Here is a 20603-nt window from a genome sequence, read left to right as displayed (position 1 = left end):
GTATTTTATTTTATTTTTTATCGAAAAATATATTGAATCGAATATTAATTGGTATTAATATTAAAAATTAAAATACATCATCTTTGTGTGGGGATAATGCACTAATTTTATTAATATTTAATTTTTATCCTTAATATGATTGATTTTATCCCTCCCAAAGCAAATATATATATATTTATATAATTTTAAATTTTAATAATTTGATGATTTTTTTCAATAATCATTATAATATGAAAAACTTATTTTACCCGTCACTCTAACATCTTATTATATAAATATTGTAAGAGCTTTATTTTAAAAATAAATTTCAATTTTTTTAAATATCTTCTGAAAATATTTCAAATACGATTAGCCAAATACCCTCTAAATCCGAGTAAAAGATTATATAATCTTTTCCAACTGTTTTCTTCTATAAAAAAAAACAAAGATATGATAAATCTAATACAAAACCTGAAAATAATTACTGTTATTCCATTTTTTATTTCAAAATTTAAAATGTTTCCTTTTTTCTGTTTTTGTGGTTAAGAGAATTAAGGGACTTATATTTGACCGAGTAATTTGGAGACACGTAGACTTAGGGGGGGTTCAAATTTAGAAAGCAAATAAAAATTATGGGGGAGCAAACTGGAAATAGAAAAATCAGGAGTGGAAATAGGGGAATTTTATGTTTGGAAATTCAGAAGTTTTGAACTGTGCCTCAGCCCGCTCTCACGCTCCCCTCCTCTGACTGTGTGTGTATATATACAAACACGCACTCCACACACTCTCACTCACTCAACATACTCTCACTCTATACGTACATCGCTTTATATATCTGTAAGTTTCGCCGGATGATCGATCTGCGTGAATCGTGAAGCTAGTTTGTTCTCGGAGCTGCGTATCTGCAGTGTGAGCTCAGGTTCTCTATTTTTTCTATATTTATCTTATGTATTGTGTGGTTCAAAATATTTATGCAATTTTTGGTGTTTGGTTATGTTGTTTTGTTGGAGATTATGTGCGTGGTTTTGTTAGCATTAATCGGTATAAAATGTACGTTGTACTTTTTATTTTCCTTGCAGTGCTTTGAGCTTTGCTTTGAATGTTTGCGATGTTTGTAATAGATCTGTGAAGCTGAGGCTGAGTTTCAAATTTTAGTTTTATTCTTTGTGTTATTTGTATGGTTTGAAGACCTCCTGTTGTAATGTGTAGCTTCTGTGATGTCTGTTTACTGTCATTTTGGTATATTGTGCTGATGCAGTGGTGGAAAAGGCAGTATGTCGGAGAAAATGAAGTTATATTTGTAGCTTCAAAATATTTGAATGCTGTGACTGAATTAAGCTCCAGGAAAATGGAATAAATGAAGAACCTATTGAAACTTTAATAGAAAAATATTTCTTCAGTTACTTGATATGAAATAATGTATCAGAATTGTTAATGTATACCGAGAAATGAACACATAGAATTTTTGGTAGACAAGCGAAAATGATTGGTTTGTTGAGTTTGGCTTTTGCGTTTCTTGTTAAGAATCTTATTTTGATAATAACTTGAATTTAAGTTTATGGGTCAGGCAGTAGGAAGTTTTTTATTCCCAGAGCATTTCATGTTATTGCCGGATCAAGCGGCAGCTGTTGGAAAATATGGTACAGCAACTCATTGCAGCTTTGCTCCCCTGCAATTGACGAAAGATTTCAATTTCCGTCACTTGAACTCTGTCAAAATCCCCTGAAGTCTTAAACAAAAATGTTGACTTTGACTGATGAATTTTATAATTTGTCATTTTTTTTTCCATTTTGCTTCATTCACATCGTGATTGAAGCTCAATGCATTCGGTTTAACAAAGTTCTACTTGGCTTTCCTTCACTATCGAGTGCAAACTGCTGTTTTGCATAGTAATACAGCCAAAAAAACTCAGAATCAAGAGGACCAAGAAAAGAAAAGAGGAAAATAATGTTATGGTAGTGTTTTCATGAAGTATGGATAAGTGGTTTTTTTAGGACTATGCATATAATGGGAATGGCAAGTCAGTGACTTGATCTTAGTGTATTGCGTGACTTGCAGGTATTGCAGTTAGTCCAAGCTGTGGGCATTGCTTTCTACTTGTTTAAAAATCTAGAATCATCTTGGAGATAACAATGCAAGATTTCTAGTTTCCAGTGTAATAGTACATTGGATGGCAATCTCAAGTACTAATTTTTCTTGTTACATACATCAGGACTTAATTTTTCTTGGAGCTTCATCACCTAAATTGTTTAGATGAAATGTCCCCGATGTTTTTGCTTAAACATAGATTCTAAAGGACAGCTAGCTTGTGATAACAGTGCATTCATGCTATACTTGCAGCAATTATGAAGGCATGCTAGTTTGGTTCAACAACCTGTTATCCCATGAAGCATGCAGTCATGAATGACGAGAATAGAACATCTAACTTCACCGAGCCCACTGTGCGAATTACACGAGCACGGGCAAAGGTCTTACGCCCATCAAATGGATTGCCACCATTATATCCATCAGCAAAACAGGATGACAGACGGGTCCTGCGAGCAAACTCCAAAAGAGCAGCATCAGATAATAACAAAACTGCAGCGAGTTCAGCTGCTTGTCCTCAGCATAAGAGAAGGGCTGTTCTTAAAGATGTAACTAATATCACATGTCAGAGTTTGTACATAAACTGCACGAATGCAGCCGCATGTCAGGTAAGACTATTAGTACCATCGTTTTTGAGAAAATATGATAATTCTCGACTTCTCTTATTGCAAGGTTAATTTTTATTCTTCCGTTGTTGCACAAGATCTCAAGTAATTCATGTAGGACCTGTTAATCTATATTCATACTGTTTAGATTTGGAGATTCTTCTTTGTTCTCTAATCTCCTATATTTCAGGATACTGCCTTTAGATAGCAACTTCCCACTCTCTTTTCTTAGTTCGCAAACTCACTGAATATGGGACGTTGTTGGTTGTCAGCCTAGCAAGCAGGATAGAAAAGGCTCCTTACAGAAAAAGGGAAAGGCGGAACCTCGTTGTGTTGCTAAAAATACTAAGGTTTCAGGGTATAGAAGTGAAAGCATAATGGACGAAAGGAACAAAGTAAGGGTGAAGGAAACACAAGAAATTAGTTCCACAACAAGCTCGGCAATTGAACCAACTGAATTTATTAACGGAAAAATATCGGGTGAAGCAGGTCTGATTCCTCTGATGTCAGATTCCAGTACACACATTCCCCTGATAAGTGCATCTGATAGAGGTTAGATTTTGTATTAAGCTTTGATGGTTCATCCTTCATACCTCAGACTTTTTTTGGCAATCTTCCTTTACATGTTATCAATACATTAACTAAATTATTAAATGTGGCATGTTCAAAATATATAGCAAGATGGCTCTACCCACCATGGAGTCTTTGATAAACTATTACTCTTGTAAATTGATTCAAGGAGTACATAGGATTACAAATTCTCTTTCGCTAGTTTTTGCTTATACTTTTAACATTTTTTCAGCTGATCATGCAGAAGATGGCAAGCTCTGTGTGAAACAGGAAAACTTGGATGACCGGGGCATAACTGATATAGATTCGAAACACAAGGATCCACAGATGTGTAGCCTGTATGCAGCTGATATATATTCTAACTTATACTCAAGACAGGTTTGTTAGGCTGCCAGAGCTCGACTAAATGCTAATATACTACTCTATCTTGTTTCTGCTATGCTTTAATTTGGGATGGGTTGACACAGATTTACTTAAGTGGTTCCAGAAAAATCTTACTGTTCATGTTTGCTCAGATGAACTTTTTATCGCCTCTCAGGTTGACCGCAGGCCTTTTGCTAATTATATGGAAAAACTGCAGCGAGACATCACCCAGGGTATGCGGGGTATTCTGATTGATTGGCTTGTGGAGGTTTGTCCAGTCAATCATATATCTTTAGAGCTCTTCCTTTACCATCACTGTCTTTTCTTTGTGTTATGCAACTATGACCCTTTGAAACTTTTTGTGAGATCTATTCGAACTTTGTATTCTATTTCACTTCCATATGTCACTAGTGGTGTTCGGATATCCTCATTACTGGAATTGACACTCTTTTTGCATCTTATCACCATCAAGAAACTCCTTTGTTGCAAACATGATAATGACCTCTTAATACTATACTGTAGATTCTACTGTCACTAGCAATTACTATGGGTTCTTTGTGGCTGTCTCCCTAAAACATTAATACGTGGCCCTTCTTCTACTTTATCAAACTTCTTTCTTCAGCTTTACCACCAGATGTGCTTTCGACATCTCAATCCCTCTCTTCCAGATGCTCTGTGTTTTTTTTTCCCAGCATTAATCAAGATTCTTTCATTGACTTCTAGTCTTTGGTATTTTCTTTAATTTCTATATAGTTTCATGTGGATTGCCCTTCTTTTCAGGTTTCTGAAGAATATAGGCTGGTCCCTGATACACTATACCTTACTGTAAATCTTATAGATAGATTCCTATCTGAGAATTACATTGAGAAGCAAAAGTTGCAACTTCTTGGAGTAACCTGCATGCTAATTGCGTCGTAAGTTATTTTTCTCTGTAAAGGACATTTTAAACAAAGAAACAATCACATGCTGGCTTTACATGTTATTTGCAGCTATTGTGATTGTCTTTCCAAGTTATCACAGAAAACATGGGTCCTTACACCAGTCATTATCTTTCTTTTCCTAAGTCATTCATTTAACTTAATGATTCTAGAATATCTACAATTGCAGATTAGTTAAATTACTTTTCAGCATACAAGTAAATTGAAGGTCTTGATTTCATATCTTGGTCCTGGCCTGTCTAGCAACATCTAATTTTTCTTATCTGTATCATTGCTTGAAGGAAGTACGAAGAAATTTGTGCACCTCGTGTGGAAGAATTTTGCTTTATCACAGACAATACCTACACAAAAGAAGAGGTATGTCCTCCTCTCTGTTGAATCAACAAGGGGAGAACCTTCGTATTGAAGATGCTATCATATCAGTTTCATTCTCAGTGGTTATCACTGTACTTCCTTTGACATAAGCATGATAATGCTATTCTTTTTAGCTGTCAAAAAATTGGCCACTGCATATCCACTCATTGGCTTCATCTGGTTTCTGAATTTCACTGCATAATTGAGTTCTGATACATGGTTTTTCTGACATTCTCTAAAGTCATTTACATTCTCAAGATAAGTTTAAGTTGTTCACAGTACTGACTTGTGGAGACATGACAGGTGGTGAAAATGGAAAGTCGCGTTCTGAACTTTTTGGGTTTTCAATTGTCTGTTCCCACCACAAAGAAGTTCCTCAGGTACCTGGATTTGTTTTTCTTTCTTTTTACTAATCCTGTATTGCTATGTCACTCTCTCTGAAGTTTCTTACATTTTCAATTACTATTTATAGGAGGTTCATTCAAGCAGCACAAGTTTCTTATAAGGTAGATGAAATGATGTCTGCAGTTGTCTGGTTTATGATAAAGAAGCTACTTTGACCAGAACAATTGCTCCTATTTCCAGGTTCCGTCTGTTGAGCTGGAATTCTTGGCGAACTATTTAGCAGAACTAACTCTAATTGACTACAGTTTCCTGAAGTTTCTTCCTTCCCTAATTGCTGCTTCTGCTGTATTTTTAGCCAGATGGACACTTGATCAGTCCGAACATCCATGGGTTTGTTTTCCTCATGACTACTTGATTATATTGATCTTCTGTTTCAGTATTTAACTAGTTAATAACATACCTTCTGATAGAATCCAACTCTGGAGCACTATACAAGGTACAAGACTTCAGAGCTGAAAACTGCAGTTCGAGAATTGCAAGACTTACAGCTGAACACAAGCGGGTGCATGCTCAATGCCGTTCGTGAAAAGTACAGGCAACCCAAGGTAAGACTCGAGAGCTTTTGTGACATCATTTCTGTAGTTATTCCACTTCCCCAACTTCAGTTTCTACTATTTAGGAACATTGCGAGCTACCAAAAGCTCTATATTCAAGTTACAGCATTATCATACGGACAGAAGCTATCTTTTGATTTACGGCAGTTCATAACATCTAGCGCTTAATATTGTTTTTATCCATGGCAGTTCAAGTGCGTTTCAACTCTCAGCTCACCAAAGCCTGTCCAATCACTGTTCTGAACATAACAGACACTCTCACTGAATGATCATATATTTATTTACAGCTACAAGTTACAACTGACTTTGTTGAACCCTGAAGGCACTACTGGTAGATAACTGGACATAACGCACGCCGTCCTCATTCTTTATCCATACATCTTGCAACCCCACACCACTGTCAGACTGTTGTAATCAGTTCTGGTGTTCCCAGACTGTTTTTGTAACGGGAAATTGTAAAGGCAAGAATGATATGAGATAGTTATAAAAACATAAAATGCGTTTTGAGCATTTATTTGCTAGAAAGTATATGAATTGTGTTGAGTTGGTTGACAGCAGCTAACTACTTGCTGGCTGGTAGGTTTCTAGGATCTAGCTATTTTAAAGTTCTACCTATTTAACTTGCCATTCTATCAGTGAAGATAATTTATATATGACATTTGATTCTTGAATACACATTCTCCTAGTTCAATATGTAGAACTTTGTGCAAATGTACGTTCTCATTCATGCAAATGCTTGTATACACTACAGCATTGAGTTAATTATTGAACAACAGGCGTTTTGTGCAGGTATAAAGATTTAGGATTTCTGTGATTATACAACATTTGTCATCTGAAAGATATGTTCACAAACTCAAGGAGTCCTTGCCAAGGCAGATGAAAACATGCTGAATATATCATTGAATCCCCTATTAGTTGTTCCATACTTCTCAACTCACAAGTAATTTTTCTTTGGTTAAATTTAGAATTGAACCACATACAAAGACTTCGGGTATTTAAATTCAAGCTCACATACTGCATGCATTTTTGCAAGGGCCATATGTTATATTTTTCCTGACAGTATAATAAAACAGGTCCAATATCTGCAGAAATGAACTCAGGCCTGGTATTTTTAACTGGAAATCCTTAAATTGAATATAAGGAGAGCAACAAGCTCAGCCATCTTTGCGGCAGTCCATCAGATATTCCACCAGCCACTAGCAACTCATCATATTTCTATCCTGTTCCTATCCCACAATACAAAGTTCACAACAGACAGAGGTATAGTAATTTCCACAGGGACAAGGGCGTGCACGCACACGCACACGCACACACGCAGACTGTCAGCTTAGAAAGATACAAGAGCAATAACAATTATACTTAAGTTTTAAGAAAAAGAAAGAAAATAAAAACTAACAAAAGATGTTAGTTTGTACTATCACCTAGGGAGACCCTTCCCATGCGATTTCTGGGGAAGAGAACATATTTAAACAGAAATAGATTAGATTTTCTAACAACAACAGGCTGCCCTTTTTATCATCCAAAGGGCTGCAGCCACGGCCAGGTGGCCGATTCCGGTTCCCCAATACCAAAAACAAGGTAAATACAATGCACAAAAGCCTTCAGGACGAGCACCATTCCAACAGCACTTCACATGATACAATGGCTGCTCAATGGTTTACTAGAACAGCAGTGTTTCCGGCTATTGGCTGGAGACTAGCTGCATTTTCCAAGCGTTCCCAAACTTCCTTCCGCTTTTTGACCTCTAAGTCTTTCCGTTGTTGTTCCTCCTGGTAATTGGAAATGCAAGCCATGACCAGCACATCGTCCATTTCTACGAGCATCTTTCTCACATTTAAAGTTAGGTTCAGCACAGCCTGGTTCCAGTGGTTCTCTGCATTAGCTTCCAGAGCTGGCAATATTATCGGGAGCAAAACGTGCCGGTTATTTGCAATGAGGTTGACAACTTGGTCATTATTCCACAGGAAAAGAGCCCTTTCAGCTACCTACAATCGTAAAGGAGGAAATTACATTAAAGTCATAGATAACAAACGTCTGGCAAATCACTCAGTGCAGAGCTCGTAGGAGAATAAAAGATGACCTGGGGAAAAGATACATTGTTCATGAACAATAAGTATTGATGTTAAACAAATAGCATCAAAACAGGATTTCATGAGAAAGAGTTGACAAATTAACCAGCAAAACATAATCCTTCGAGTCTTCTCCAACAACATGGGAGAGAAACTGCCTTCTGCTTCAGAGGGTAATTATTGGCAACAACAAATACAACTCCATCCAGCAACCAACCATGTAGTTCTCTAAATTTAAACAGAAAGGTTAAGGGCCTTGAAACTGAAAAAAGTCAAAGGTATCCTTTAAAATTCTGACCACAATCCATGGGATGATATTAATAAATTTCTACACTGCATGTCCAAAAAAGAGCTGTGAGATCTCTTTAATCCATCAAACAGTTCATTGCTGGAGAGCTGCTATCAACTTTCTTCACTCCAGAATCCAGCTCAAGATCAGTCTGAAAATCCAGAATCCGAAAATTTACCAAGAACATCATGTCTTCCTCCACATCCCATAACAAGGACTTCAGCCATAGAGAATCCGAATTAAACTAAATTTATGGCATCGAGCATATTTAATGCCCTTTTGGCATGGCGCCTTTGATGAAGTTGTGATCTGGGCCACCAGTATATCATTTAGTTTCAAAAGAAGTTTCTCCTCCAGTTAAGGTCTATTGAGCTGTTACGGACTGTCCCACGCTCTATCGTAGCAAATCTCCTTACATTTACCGGTATGCCCACCACTTAAAACCTAACAGAGTTGCACCATTTTGTCCATAGCTTTCAGCAACTATTCTAAATTCTAACTCAAAGTGCTTCTTTCATCTGTTTATAACAATAGACACAACAAATTTAAGATTTCGTCGGACCACATGCTCTTTCAGCTTTTTCATTTTCAGAAATGGAACTTAGTTACATAATAAGCCAATCCCTAATGGTGATTTTAATCAGATAACAATTCAGTCACCATTGGTTTTGTAACTAATAAATAGTTTCAGAAAACCATATAGAACAAAGACAGAAACCAAGAACCATCTCCCTACTCCTCTAGCCACACCAATAGATGATCTAAAAGCCTGGATCTGATTGCATTCAAACAGAACTTAGCAAGTAAGATGAGAACCGTTCATTAGTAATACAAAGAGTACGCTGAGCAAAACTTACATACTAACAATTCCTGCAAATGTTGTCTTAGAACAAAAAAATGTGAGGACGCTTGAGAAAAAAATAAATTTGCATGTATAGCATTTTTCAACATGGATAGTATTGGCACGGCCCATTGGTCATGTAACGAATGTGCAATAGCCAACTGGCTATGCCAGCAAATAATATCATAATGTCTTGGATTCTATAGAAGTCAATTACATTATCATCTCTTAATTACTGATACCGGATAAGGAAGCAAATAAGGAAAATGTTTATACTTCTATACTACACGCGTTTATTTTAAAATGTCCAATAACTATAGATAACAAACTCTATTAAACCAATCAAAGGATTCCACGTGTAACAATGATAGATAAGCGACACATAGACTTCAAAAAGCTACTAAAAGAGAATAAGTTACCTGAAAATGGTAGCTATTTATGCAATGTCCAAGTCGCCAGAATAACGGAACCATGACCTTTTGAAACTCAGCCACGTTAATTACTTCCAGAATCTCCTCCAACTCACCCAAAAACATCACCTCCTTCTGGCTATTTGTAATTGGCCAATATTTCAACAGCCCTTGAATCACGCTGCTGGCGAGCTTTGGGTCCTTCTCAATAAACTGAGTCACACAATATGACAGCTGCTGAAAGTAAATCCCCAGTGACTTTGGCTTGTGAAGCGGAATCAGTGCCCTCGAAAGAAATATCTTATGCTCCTCTTTTAGAGGCAAAGCAAATCCTGTGATCACACTCCCAAAAATCTCCAACAACTCCGCAATCCCATTATGCTTCTCCGTCTCAAATACAAATCTGTAAAACACATTGCTTATGCACTTCCTTATGAATGGCCGGTGAACCATAAATTTCCCATATATCCTATGCAGAATTGCCTTCAGGCAGTCCCTTTCCCTGGGATCCTCCGTATCAAACAAGTCAATGATTCTCATAATAAATGAGTGGTTTATATACTTCTTCGCAACCTTTGCTTCCAAAGCAGCAGAAGTAACAAACTTGAGCAAGAAATCATACACTATTTGTAAGTGCGACCATGCTGGATCAAATGTTGGCTCATCATCATTGTCATTTTCACCTGAACTTGTGTTACTTGATCGACAATTAGGTGGGAAAACACGAAACAAGTTAATGGAGCACATTTTGCAAGATGCTAAAATCGCAGGCTCTGAGAATTTCGGGGGGTTCTGAGATACGAAATCAAGAAGCTCTAGCAAGGTTGCTCTTTTAAGCTCCTTTTCTTGAATATTCTTTGCAGGATCCGTGAAATCAAACACTACGCAGCAAAGACTCAACTTACTAATGAAAAGATTCATTTTTTCTGAACTGGGAACATCCTTGAATGCAAGCAACGGCTCAATTCCTGCAATCACAGAAGCAGGAAAGACTGCAGCTGAAGCTCGTTTGGCGGCAGGACTGCTAGCATTTACCCGACTTGAACCTGGGGACGATGAGTTAGGGCCCAAACTAGGGTTTCTTGTAGAATCTTGATCCGGTTTCTGGGATTTCCGAGGGAGTTTACCAAGAATTTGCTTCCACATTCTGGGTTTTCAAATTTTGTTCTCTCAATGGATGGAAAATCGTCAAAGAAGACTGTCACTTTAGGGTTTTCAAATTAAAGGCATTTTGGAGTAAAGGGAATGGATGAGGACTTAACGGAGAGAAGCAATGCAAGGATGAAAAAATTGGGGATCTGACAAAAAAAAAGAAAAAAACAGTTCTTGATTGAAAAATGCTCTACAGATTATCACATAAATTACACAAAGATGAGATCTTTGAACGAGTTCTGAACAAAAGATCAGTAAAGATGCAAGGAAACCCTAAAACTCAGCAATGCATGCCTCACATCTCAGTTAAAATCAAGCAGAAATCCACACACACCCCACCATTTCAGAACCCATAATTCACAAAATAAACACACACCAAAAAACAAAATTTGATTACTTATTTGCACAGACATACATATGTACACCGACTTACTACATCCAATGGTGTGTGTTTCTGTGTGTTCAAGAGAGAAACTGAAAAAATGGTTCAAAATGGCTGAAGGGTTGTAGAAATAAATAAACCTAGGATTCCTCAAATAGAGCCAGAGAGAGAGAGAGAGAAGAAGGGGAAAAAAACAGACACACATGCAGATTACAGGGGAAAAAGTTGGATCTTCAGTTACACATACACATAACGTATGCGGACATGAACACACACTTTGAGAGAGAGAAAGAGCTCTCCCTGTGTGTGAGTGCCAAGGCTTAAACCTACACACTTGCCATTGATGAGTGGATTCTTGAAAAACAGAGGCATCAACTAAATGATTTCAATTGAGTAGTTGTGTTTGTTTCTTTCTTCCCATTAATGAAAAGAGAAAAGAAAAGAAATGATCACTGCACTTTTCCACTGTGGTACAGAGTGCAGATCCATGATATGATATTTTTGGCCTCTTCCATTTTTCTCCCTTCTTTCTTTTCCCTCCCTCCACATGCTCCACTCTTTTCCCAAAACTTCTCACCCCATTTAAATTTAATCTGATCAAATCAATTATAATGCAAGTATCACATGCTTGTTATTTAATTATTTTTTTAAATTATAAATCAATCATATTTTATAAATATATCAAATTTATCATATCAATAATTTAAATTCAAACAAACTCGATTTGAATTTGAAATTCTCCACTACACCTCGGTAAAATTTACTTACCACATGTAAAATTCTTGTAAGATAAAAACTTCAAATATAGTACTTCTTGAAATTATTGCAGTTTGTAAGTATAATATTTGACAATGATTTCATCAAATTGCATGATAGCTTAATGATGTGTGTATTTATTCAATGAATATATATTTTAAATCCATGCAAATTTAATTGCGATAAAATTGTTTGTATGAATGTCAAATGAATCTGTATTTATTATTCGATTGTATTTAAATTTTATTAAAATGCATGCTAAAAAATTATCAATCCTGACACTAATTGACGTTTAAATAGAAAGATCCGAGAGTTCAAAAAATATATATAAAAAAAGAAGTATCAAATATATGATGTGTGTTTTTATTGGGAATTCAATAATATATTACTGATTAGTTTTATATTTTCATAGTTAAAAAGAAAAAAAAACATTTTATATTATCTAGAATTAATTACATTTGGATCTTCTTTAAAAAAGCAAAATTACAATTTTCTTAATAAAAATAAAATTACACTTGCACCCCCTTCAAAAGATTTTTCGTTTAAATTTAATCCCATTTTGTTATAATTTGGACAGAAAATGTTAAAGTCAACACAAAAAATTTATATAAATTTTTAATTTTGTCGTTTATTTAACATTCACATGTATATTTTTTTACTTATAAAAGAATAATATAATATATAGAGAGAGTGAAGTTAACATTAAAAGAATATTAAATAATTAGTAAAATTTAAATATCGGAATTTTTCACCCAAATCGCAACAAAAGAGATTTTAAGTGTAAACGGTGAATTTTTTGAGGTGGATGAAAATATAAAATTGAATTTTTTTTTTGGGAGGAAAATATGATTTTGTATTTTAGAAGGGGCTTAAATGTAATTAGCATATTATTCAAAAAGAGTTAGAAATTTCCGCAACATGCTTATCTTTAGCCATTTATTCATCGGTCAAATCAAATGAATGGTCTGATTTTGAAGTGGCAAAAGAAAACATGATGTGAATTGGGTGGGCCTACTCCATTGGTGGGCCACTCCGATTGGGAGGCCCAGCCCAACGCATGCTGAATCCTGATGGGCTTTGACTAATACTCATTAGTAAATATTAATTAATTATTAATCACTCATTTCAAAAACACAATAAATAAATAATTGTTTACAATTTTAATCTAAATTTATTTTTGTTCTATATTAGGGTTTTAATTATGAGCATAGTTTTTGAAGCTGGCTTTTACTATTCACACTGCCCTACATTGTCAAATCATGCTTTGGTTTCCCCAATCACTTTTTGACCCAAACAACCACATAAAGGTGTAAATTATTTATTTTAAAAAAATCATTTATGTTATTCCTTTTTCTTTAATTACTAAAAAATTAAGGGAATATGATTGTAGCAATTTTCATTAAATGTTATTACAAGACTGAAATATTTATTTGAGTCGCAAGTACTATTCAAAATAATAAGTTCGTCGTCACAATTTTACTAAAATACAAAATGAACTAAAAAATTGCATAATGTTTATAATAATTACAAAATAACCCGTCTTTTTTTTCTTTCAATGCTTTTTTTTTTTCATACACACACAAATACTCGAATCCAAATTTTAGAATATTTCAAATTTTTTAATTTTAAATTATATTTTATTGAATATTGATGAATTATATTTTTTTCAAATGAAGTCATTTGAATTTTTTTGCTAAATCTTTTCTTATACAAAATATTCTTAAAAATTATAAATAATTTTAATTTTTTTATTGATGGGTTGGCTGTCAGTCATGGATAGTGATTTCGAAACATAAAATATGCCAATAGTTAATATCTTGTGCAGTTTTAAAGGATATTTTAATAAATTTATGAAAAATATTGAAAATTACTAAGGATTTTATTGAAGAAATGGAATGAATTAAAATTATAACAAATTTGGATATTCAGATAACAAATTTCTCTTTTATAATAGTAATAATAATACTAGTAAATATAGTTTGAAATTTGATTTATCATATTTAAGAAAAAAAGTCCAATTTTAATAGTTCAATCATAAGTAATCAATTGCAATATAATAATTTCAACATGCACCAAAGAAAAGTCATTATTTGTTTTGATAGTTAGGTGAAAGTGAGGAACTAATTTGATTTTCTTTTTAGTTACTAGCAGTCATGACATATTATTTATGTGTATATATAATAAATAAATTATATTTTAAAATATATTATAAATAAAATTAAAATACATAGATCAACAAATTATGTAATAAAAATAAAATCAATCTGAAGCTATTATTGACCCAATAAAAAAATTAGTACAGTAACGTCACTATATGTCGTTTGTTAATAAAAATATTTTTATTTTTTTTTGGGTAAATGTAACTTCCATTTATAAAACAAGATCGTACAGTACAACAGTGCTCAACTGGTGGTTTCTCCCTTGACAGGCCAAGGGAGACGCCATAAGCTATATAACGCACATGAACTAACAGAACGAGATAAATTAACACTGATAATCCTCTGTCTAATATCTTCCACAATAATAGTGGCTATGATATTCAGTGGTCGCTCTGTATGCTCAAAGTGTCTCAAATTTCGTTCCCTCCAAATGTGGTAAATGCAAACAGCTAGGAGTGCACGATAAGCCAAGTTAATGATATGTTTACCTCTCCATTTCCTTGCAGCCCATTCAATGTCCCGTGACCACTCTCTATTAGGCCATTCAATCCGAACAATCCGCCGAATCGCTGTCAGACATCTTCTGGCATAATGACGTCGAAAGAATAGATGAGTATGTGTCTCCATTGCGCCTTCATCACATAATATACAGGCGCCTAGGTACGATAACCATGGCTTATCAACTGTGGATAGTTTCCCCAAAATCGCAAGCCATAGGATGAAATTATGCCTGGGGATCTTCAGGGAACCTGAGAGTAGTGAAGACCAATCTACCTTGGGTCCCGGTGGGTCCAATAGGCTGTAAAGAGATGCAACTGTAGGTCGTCCCGTCTCAAATCGTCAAATAATGCGATTGTCTCGCCATGAATTATTGGCAATACATGCAAAATCTCCAAGCACTCAATGTCCATAATTAGAGGACAATGCCATTGCCCCTCTATAATAACACTGCTGAGCTTGTCCGCCGTCCGAAGCCCAAGCATACGTGGGCCCTGTGGGAATATCTCAATAAGGGGACCAATGTGATGCCATGGATCATGCCACAGATAAAATGAATTCCCATCACCAATCTGATAATCCACCATCGATCGAAGCAAGGGGCGTAGACGAATGAGTTTCCTCCAGCCCCACGAACCCCCAATAGTGACCGTCCATACAGATTTATCACGTAGCCACCCGTTATATAACCATTCTACCCAGATTGATGTTCTATCACATCGAATAGCATCACACAGCTTCTTGCTCATCAAAGCACGGTTTAAAGTAGCAAGTCCCATAGGCTCTGACCCCCCTCTAACGCCGGCCTACAGACATCCCTCCATGCTACTTTGGCATATCCATTGGTCCTGTGCCTTTCCACAGAAAAGCTCTCAGACGCTTCTCAATCTCCTTTATAACACTTTTAGGTAGGATGAATGCAGAAGCCCAATATATACTTAACGCCATAAGGACAAATTTAATAATCTGTACCCTCCCAACATACGATAATCTCATTCCTTCCTAACTTTTAATGCGTTGATCAATTTTTCAATAATAAAGGCTGACAGTTTATTAACGATAATCTAGAGGAAAGCAGAGGAAGTCCCAAGTACATCATCGGAAGATGCCATTCCTGGAAGCCGAGCATCTCTAACAGCTGCTCCCGTATCTCTTGTGCAGATTGAGAGATGATAAGATGGCTCTTATGCACATTAAGCCGGAGACCTGATCAGGAGGCGAATAGGTCCAACCCCTACTTAAAGACCCCTATAGAGTCCATATCAGCTTTGCAGAGCAGCAACAGATCATCTGCAAATCCAAGCTGAAATGATCGAGAAGGCTCACATTTCCAATGAAAAGAAAAACGCATGTCCTGATCAATCATCTGCAGAAGAATCAAATGTAGAACCTCCATTACAAGAACGAAAAGATATGGCGATAAAGGGTCCCCCCTGCCGTAATCCTCTTGATCCCGTAAAGAAACCATGAGGTTTCCCATTCAACCTGACAAAAAATGAGGGTGTCATGACACACTCCTCTATCCACCTAATGAACGTAGTCGGGAATCCAAACAGGTGTAACACTGCAAGTAGAAAGTCCCATTCTATCGTGTCATAAGCTTTTCGGATATCCACTTTCAGTGCACATCTAGGAGGTAGGCGCGCCTGATTGTAGCCTGTAAATGGTTCTTGTGCTAATAGTATATTATCTCCAATACTACGACCAGGAATAAAGGCAGCCTGACAAGGGCTTATCAACTTATCCAACACCCTACTCAACTTTAGCACAATAAGTTCGGCAATAATCTTATATAAAACATTATAACACGAAATAGGGCGAAAATCTATGACCATTGCAGGGGAATGTACCTTAGGGATAAGTGCCAGAAGTGTAGTGTTGATTTGCTTCAGCAGTTTTCCCGTGGTAAAGAACTCCAAGATTGCCTTCGTAACCTCTGGACCCACGATTGGTCAGGCAGCTTTATAAAAACCCGATGAGAAGCCATCCGGTCCAGGTGCTTTATCTTCAGCAATGTCAAACACTGCCTGTTTGACGTCAACTGCAGTGACGGGTGTAAGGAGTTGAAGCCCTTTCTCTTCATTGAGGACATGTCTAGCCCATGGCTTCAGATACCGGATATCTATCACCTGCCTCCGTCTTTCTCCGCCTAACAGAGCCTGATAGAAGGAAACAAACTCATGAATAACCGCTCCTGGCTATAAGTAGGTGGTCCCGTGTTCATAATTTATTTGCAAGATTCTTCGAGTGGCACGTCGCTGAGCTATCTTGCAAAAGAAGACTCGTGAGCATTGATCCCCATCCTTCATACATTGTATCTTAGCTCGCTGCTGTAACATGATTTGTTCCATTTTTGCCGCCTTGGCGTATACCAAACGACAGCAATATTCAGGAGTAGAAAGAGATCGTTCATATTTTTCTTATTTTTATTAGTACAGATGTAAAAAAGGGGGGGGGGGAATTAATACTCACACCTATCAGCCTGTTCCACCACAGTCTCAATCCCATCACCTCAAGGATTTTTTTAAAAGAAAAGCTTTTAAAAGATTTTCCCAAAAAAAAATAAAAATTAACATTATATTACGCTTAATTATCTTACTTTTTAGTATATTAGCTATTGTAGCACGTCATTCCTACGTGCATATAATAAATAAATCTTTTACACTTTAAAATATATTGTAAGTAATTGTAAAATATATAAATTAGTAAAAAGAAACAAAGAAAGAAGTAATAATTTATCAATTAATGTAAATTTTAATAAGTTGGTTATTTTGTCATAAGGGCATTTTTGACATAACAAAAATTTGGTGCGATGGTGTCATTAATCGTCATTTGTGAGTGTGGAGGGGTTTTTCTTTTTTGGGATAATTACACTCCCTCCCTTGAGATTTGTTGTAATTGCTGCAGGCTAAATAATTTTTTTCGAACTAAACTGCCCTTATAATAGTGAAAATAGACCTCTTCAGATGCATTAACGCATGGAGACATATGATGGTAATTTGGTCGTAAAAGTATTTCGTTGACATGTTATAAATCAATAATAAGTCAATCAGACATAAATATAATTTTTTTTATTTTTATATCAATATTAGCAATTTTGGTGAGGTTTTTACTAAAGAGAGACTTATTTATCATATAAAAATAAATATTAGGAATACTAGATATAATTTTTCAAATTACATGCAATCTAAATATAATTACACCTAATTTAAAGGGAGGGAAGTGTAATTATCCCTCTTTTATATTAGTATGGATAAGTGATGTTGTTTTTTACTTTTTAGAATATAAATGTGACGTTTCTTGTAAAAAAAAAAAATAAAGCTGCCACGTAATTCATAATTCAGGGGTCAAAGTTTAATTATCCGCAGTTTTACTTTTAAATCAAAGGCCAGAACAACGCTTTAGCAAGATAGAAACACGAGTTCAATGAATAGAATATTCTCACATGAAATGCTAAGCTACAGAAGAATTAAAAACGCATTCACTCAGCTGACGTCATAATTACTCACACATAAAAACAAGAACCAAATTAGAAAAATCCGAAGAATGCGTGAATATAATAATCAGTATTTCGAACAAGTGGAAACCCAATAGCAGCAGTAACCTGAATGATTCATCAAAGAATCAAGCTTCCGTTCACCGAAAAGTTCATCTGATTCTCCCTTTCGTCGACCCCTTGCTTTGTGTTTCTTGGTCAGTAATCGTAGTTTTTGCTTTATCTGTAAGTAATCTAGTAGCTAATGTGTAGATATTTGTTTCTCGGCAGCTTAATGATGGGTAGTTAAGATTACTGAGATTCTTTTTTCTGTTTTACAATTTGTGCTACTCTGTGTTTGAATTTCAGTGTTTACTCTTTGTTTTGGATTTTCTGTTTGTAATTTTTTGTGGTGGATATGGATTGGGAAGATGGTCAACGATCTAGGAGGGCAGAGGATTGTGTTTCTGGGGTTGGGGATTAGGTGGGCTGCGGAACTTCAATTTGGTGCCTAGATTGTGAAATGCTGACAGTTGATTTAATTCTTGAAAAATGGATTTGAAATTAGTGTTTGAGTTGTGAACTTCTGTTGGTAATTGGTCCCGGAGATAAAATTGTGGAAGGGGTGTTTATGTCGGTATTTTTTTAAGGTTATGAGTTTTGTCCTGATGGGTTTGTATGTTCAGATGCATCTTTTTGCTGGTGTATTGCAGCAGCATTATAGACCATTCAGTCTACTCACTGTTTTTTGTCCCGTGCTTTTATGGGTTATGCTTGAAGAGACCTAAGCATTTATTAGTATGTAGTATGTTAGAAACTTACTATATAGTTGTTGATTGTGGTTGTATTATTTGCTAAGAAGTTCTGTAATCAAAGAAACAGTTGAGCATTTTCAACGATGAGTTCCCATCAGTAGAATTACCTAACATCGAAGAAATATTTAATAACTACTAAATTTCCTTTTGCTTTAATTTTTATGGTTGGTTTCTCTTTTGAAGCAGGGGATGGCATTATTGTCCAATGTGAAACAGAGTGAGTTAGGCTCTAACATCCTGCCTTGTGTACTTTGAACAGGACCAGTAAAAGGATATGAATCTGGTCGAAGTACTGAAAAGCTGGGCACCTTTAGATTCCGAGTGATTGTAATATATTAGCCATTTGAATTTCAGCATCCAGGGGAAAGGGCCTGAAAGTTTTCACTAGTTTACCGTCCCATGTTTTCTGCGTGTGTTGTACAGTTGGTGAACTTGGATGGCTTTTCCCATACTGGGACTTCATCGTAAAAGTCAAACAAACAAAGTCCCTTTGTTAATGGAGCGGGTTGACAATCGTAGTGATAATGAACATGTTATTGACATTACAAGTAGCAGCGATGCTTCTTCTTCTAGTTTGTCTTATGATAGACCGTCCACTGGCCTGGAGCAGCAATGGAGTGAAGATCAGCCATCTACTAGCTCAAGGGTTCCCGTTTATCAGCCTCAACTTTTTACTGCTGGTGGGTCAAACTCAAGGAATTCTTCACTAATTCGCAGAGGAAATAGTCGAGGCCGCCAAAGAAGTCCACTGAATTCTGGTTTATGGATATCTGTCGAGCTAGTTTTGACAGTTAGCCAAATCATTGCAGCTATTGTTGTCTTGTCTTTGTCGAAACACGAGAAGCCACGTGCTCCTTTGAGAGCATGGGTTGTGGGCTATGCATCTGGTTGTTTGGCAATTCTCCCCCTTCTATATTGGCGTTTTAAGCATCGAAATCAGGGTTCTGAACAGGATTCATCTCAGCACCGTCAAGATTCTTCCCCAGCCAATATTTCTGCTGTTCCTTTGACTAGGAGGGCCATGGAAGCAGAAGACCGCTGGACAACTGGTACAGCAACTAGAGGCACACAAAGCAATGGATTACCAAATCCAAGGTATTCATTATGTGTGTTCTTGTTAATCTATTTCCTTCTTTATATCTCAATTTTACTGCATTGTAGGAATGCAGATCTCTATGAGTCATGTTGACCTGAGTGCTGAAATATTCGGTTCACGTAATTTTTTGGTCTTGCTCCAGCATCGACTTCTTCAATGTGTTTAGATGGTCCTTGTCTGCCCAACCCATCCTCCCCTCCTTATAAAGGAATAATGTGGTTAACATGTTTTGGAGAAATATTTTGCACTGTGCAAGAAATGCAAGCATCCTTGTATTGTTTCCGAAGAGTGATTGATGCCGCAACATTTCTTTTAGTGGTGATGGATCATATTCGTAATATCTTGTGAAATTAAAACTTCCAAGGATTGTGATACCTTTTAACTTATGGTCTTCAGCAAATAAACATGCTACATTATTGTCAAATTTGACTTGGTTAACACTTATATAGTTTTTTGAGGGTCTAGATCCTTAACTGTGGGCTATTTCATATATATGTATGGACTTGTTCCATTCATGTGTTGATCTTGTTACTTGCTGCTGCCTAACCGGTGGTGCTTACCTTTCTATGACATAATGGTTGCAGCTACAGTTTTCTGAAGTTACTCCCTATTGCTTTACCCTATTCTTGTGAAATTCCTACAAGACGGCTTTTCTGAGTTTCTAGGCCAGGGCATTCAACTTATTCATATATATGAGAGGTTACAAGAATATTCTTTTTCAGATTTCATCTATATTGTGAAGAAGTGGAAATGTATTTCACGAGAACAATTTTCTCTTTCAGATTATTTCTGTATATGTTATGTCTGG

The 20603-nt window shown here is 36.0% G+C and overlaps 3 protein-coding genes across 8 annotated transcripts in view; 2 read left to right on the top strand and 1 right to left on the bottom strand.

Moving 5' to 3' along the window:
* Positions 759 to 6593, top strand: LOC105164807 (cyclin-A2-1-like). Of its 4 annotated transcripts, none has more exons than XM_011083587.2 (12): positions 759 to 898; positions 2320 to 2672; positions 2942 to 3221; positions 3484 to 3617; positions 3778 to 3870; positions 4383 to 4516; positions 4822 to 4897; positions 5198 to 5274; positions 5367 to 5400; positions 5480 to 5629; positions 5710 to 5844; positions 6043 to 6593. In XM_011083587.2, exons 2-12 carry the CDS (start codon positions 2364 to 2366, stop codon positions 6094 to 6096), a joined length of 1476 nt encoding a protein of 491 aa, XP_011081889.1. In that variant the 5' UTR covers positions 759 to 898; positions 2320 to 2363; the 3' UTR covers positions 6097 to 6593. The 4 variants fall into 4 exon arrangements, with proteins under 4 accessions (XP_011081889.1, XP_011081887.1, XP_020550237.1 ...); XM_011083585.2 differs by having other exon boundaries at positions 3472 to 3617; positions 6043 to 6588; XM_020694577.1 differs by lacking the exon at positions 759 to 898 and adding an exon at positions 948 to 2162 and having other exon boundaries at positions 3472 to 3617.
* LOC105164806 (serine/threonine protein phosphatase 2A 57 kDa regulatory subunit B' kappa isoform-like) lies at positions 6960 to 11513 on the bottom strand. Its single transcript, XM_011083584.2, has 2 exons — positions 9472 to 11513; positions 6960 to 7838 (listed from the first exon to the last, which is right to left on the bottom strand). Exons 1-2 carry the CDS (start codon positions 10606 to 10608, stop codon positions 7503 to 7505), a joined length of 1473 nt encoding a protein of 490 aa, XP_011081886.1. The 5' UTR covers positions 10609 to 11513; the 3' UTR covers positions 6960 to 7502.
* The window catches only part of LOC105164804 (E3 ubiquitin-protein ligase At1g63170), a 4772-nt gene continuing 2116 nt past the window's right edge, over positions 17948 to 20603 (top strand). The window contains exons 1-2 of one of the 3 annotated variants that reach the window (XM_011083580.2): positions 17948 to 18102; positions 18886 to 19794. In XM_011083580.2, the coding sequence (XP_011081882.1) occupies positions 19136 to 19794 (659 nt within the window). In that variant the 5' untranslated portion in view covers positions 17948 to 18102; positions 18886 to 19135. Of the gene's footprint in view, positions 18131 to 18885; positions 19795 to 20603 lie in introns of all 3 variants that reach the window. The other 2 variants (XM_011083581.2, XM_011083583.2) reach the window with 2 other exon arrangements.

The sequence above is a fragment of the Sesamum indicum genome, linkage group LG6 (genome assembly GCF_000512975.1).
Source record: "Sesamum indicum cultivar Zhongzhi No. 13 linkage group LG6, S_indicum_v1.0, whole genome shotgun sequence".
In the NCBI taxonomy this organism is placed as follows: Eukaryota; Viridiplantae; Streptophyta; class Magnoliopsida; order Lamiales; family Pedaliaceae; genus Sesamum; species Sesamum indicum.
Note: the sequence above shows the minus strand (reverse complement) of the source record. Positions and strands in the feature narration are given on the sequence as shown.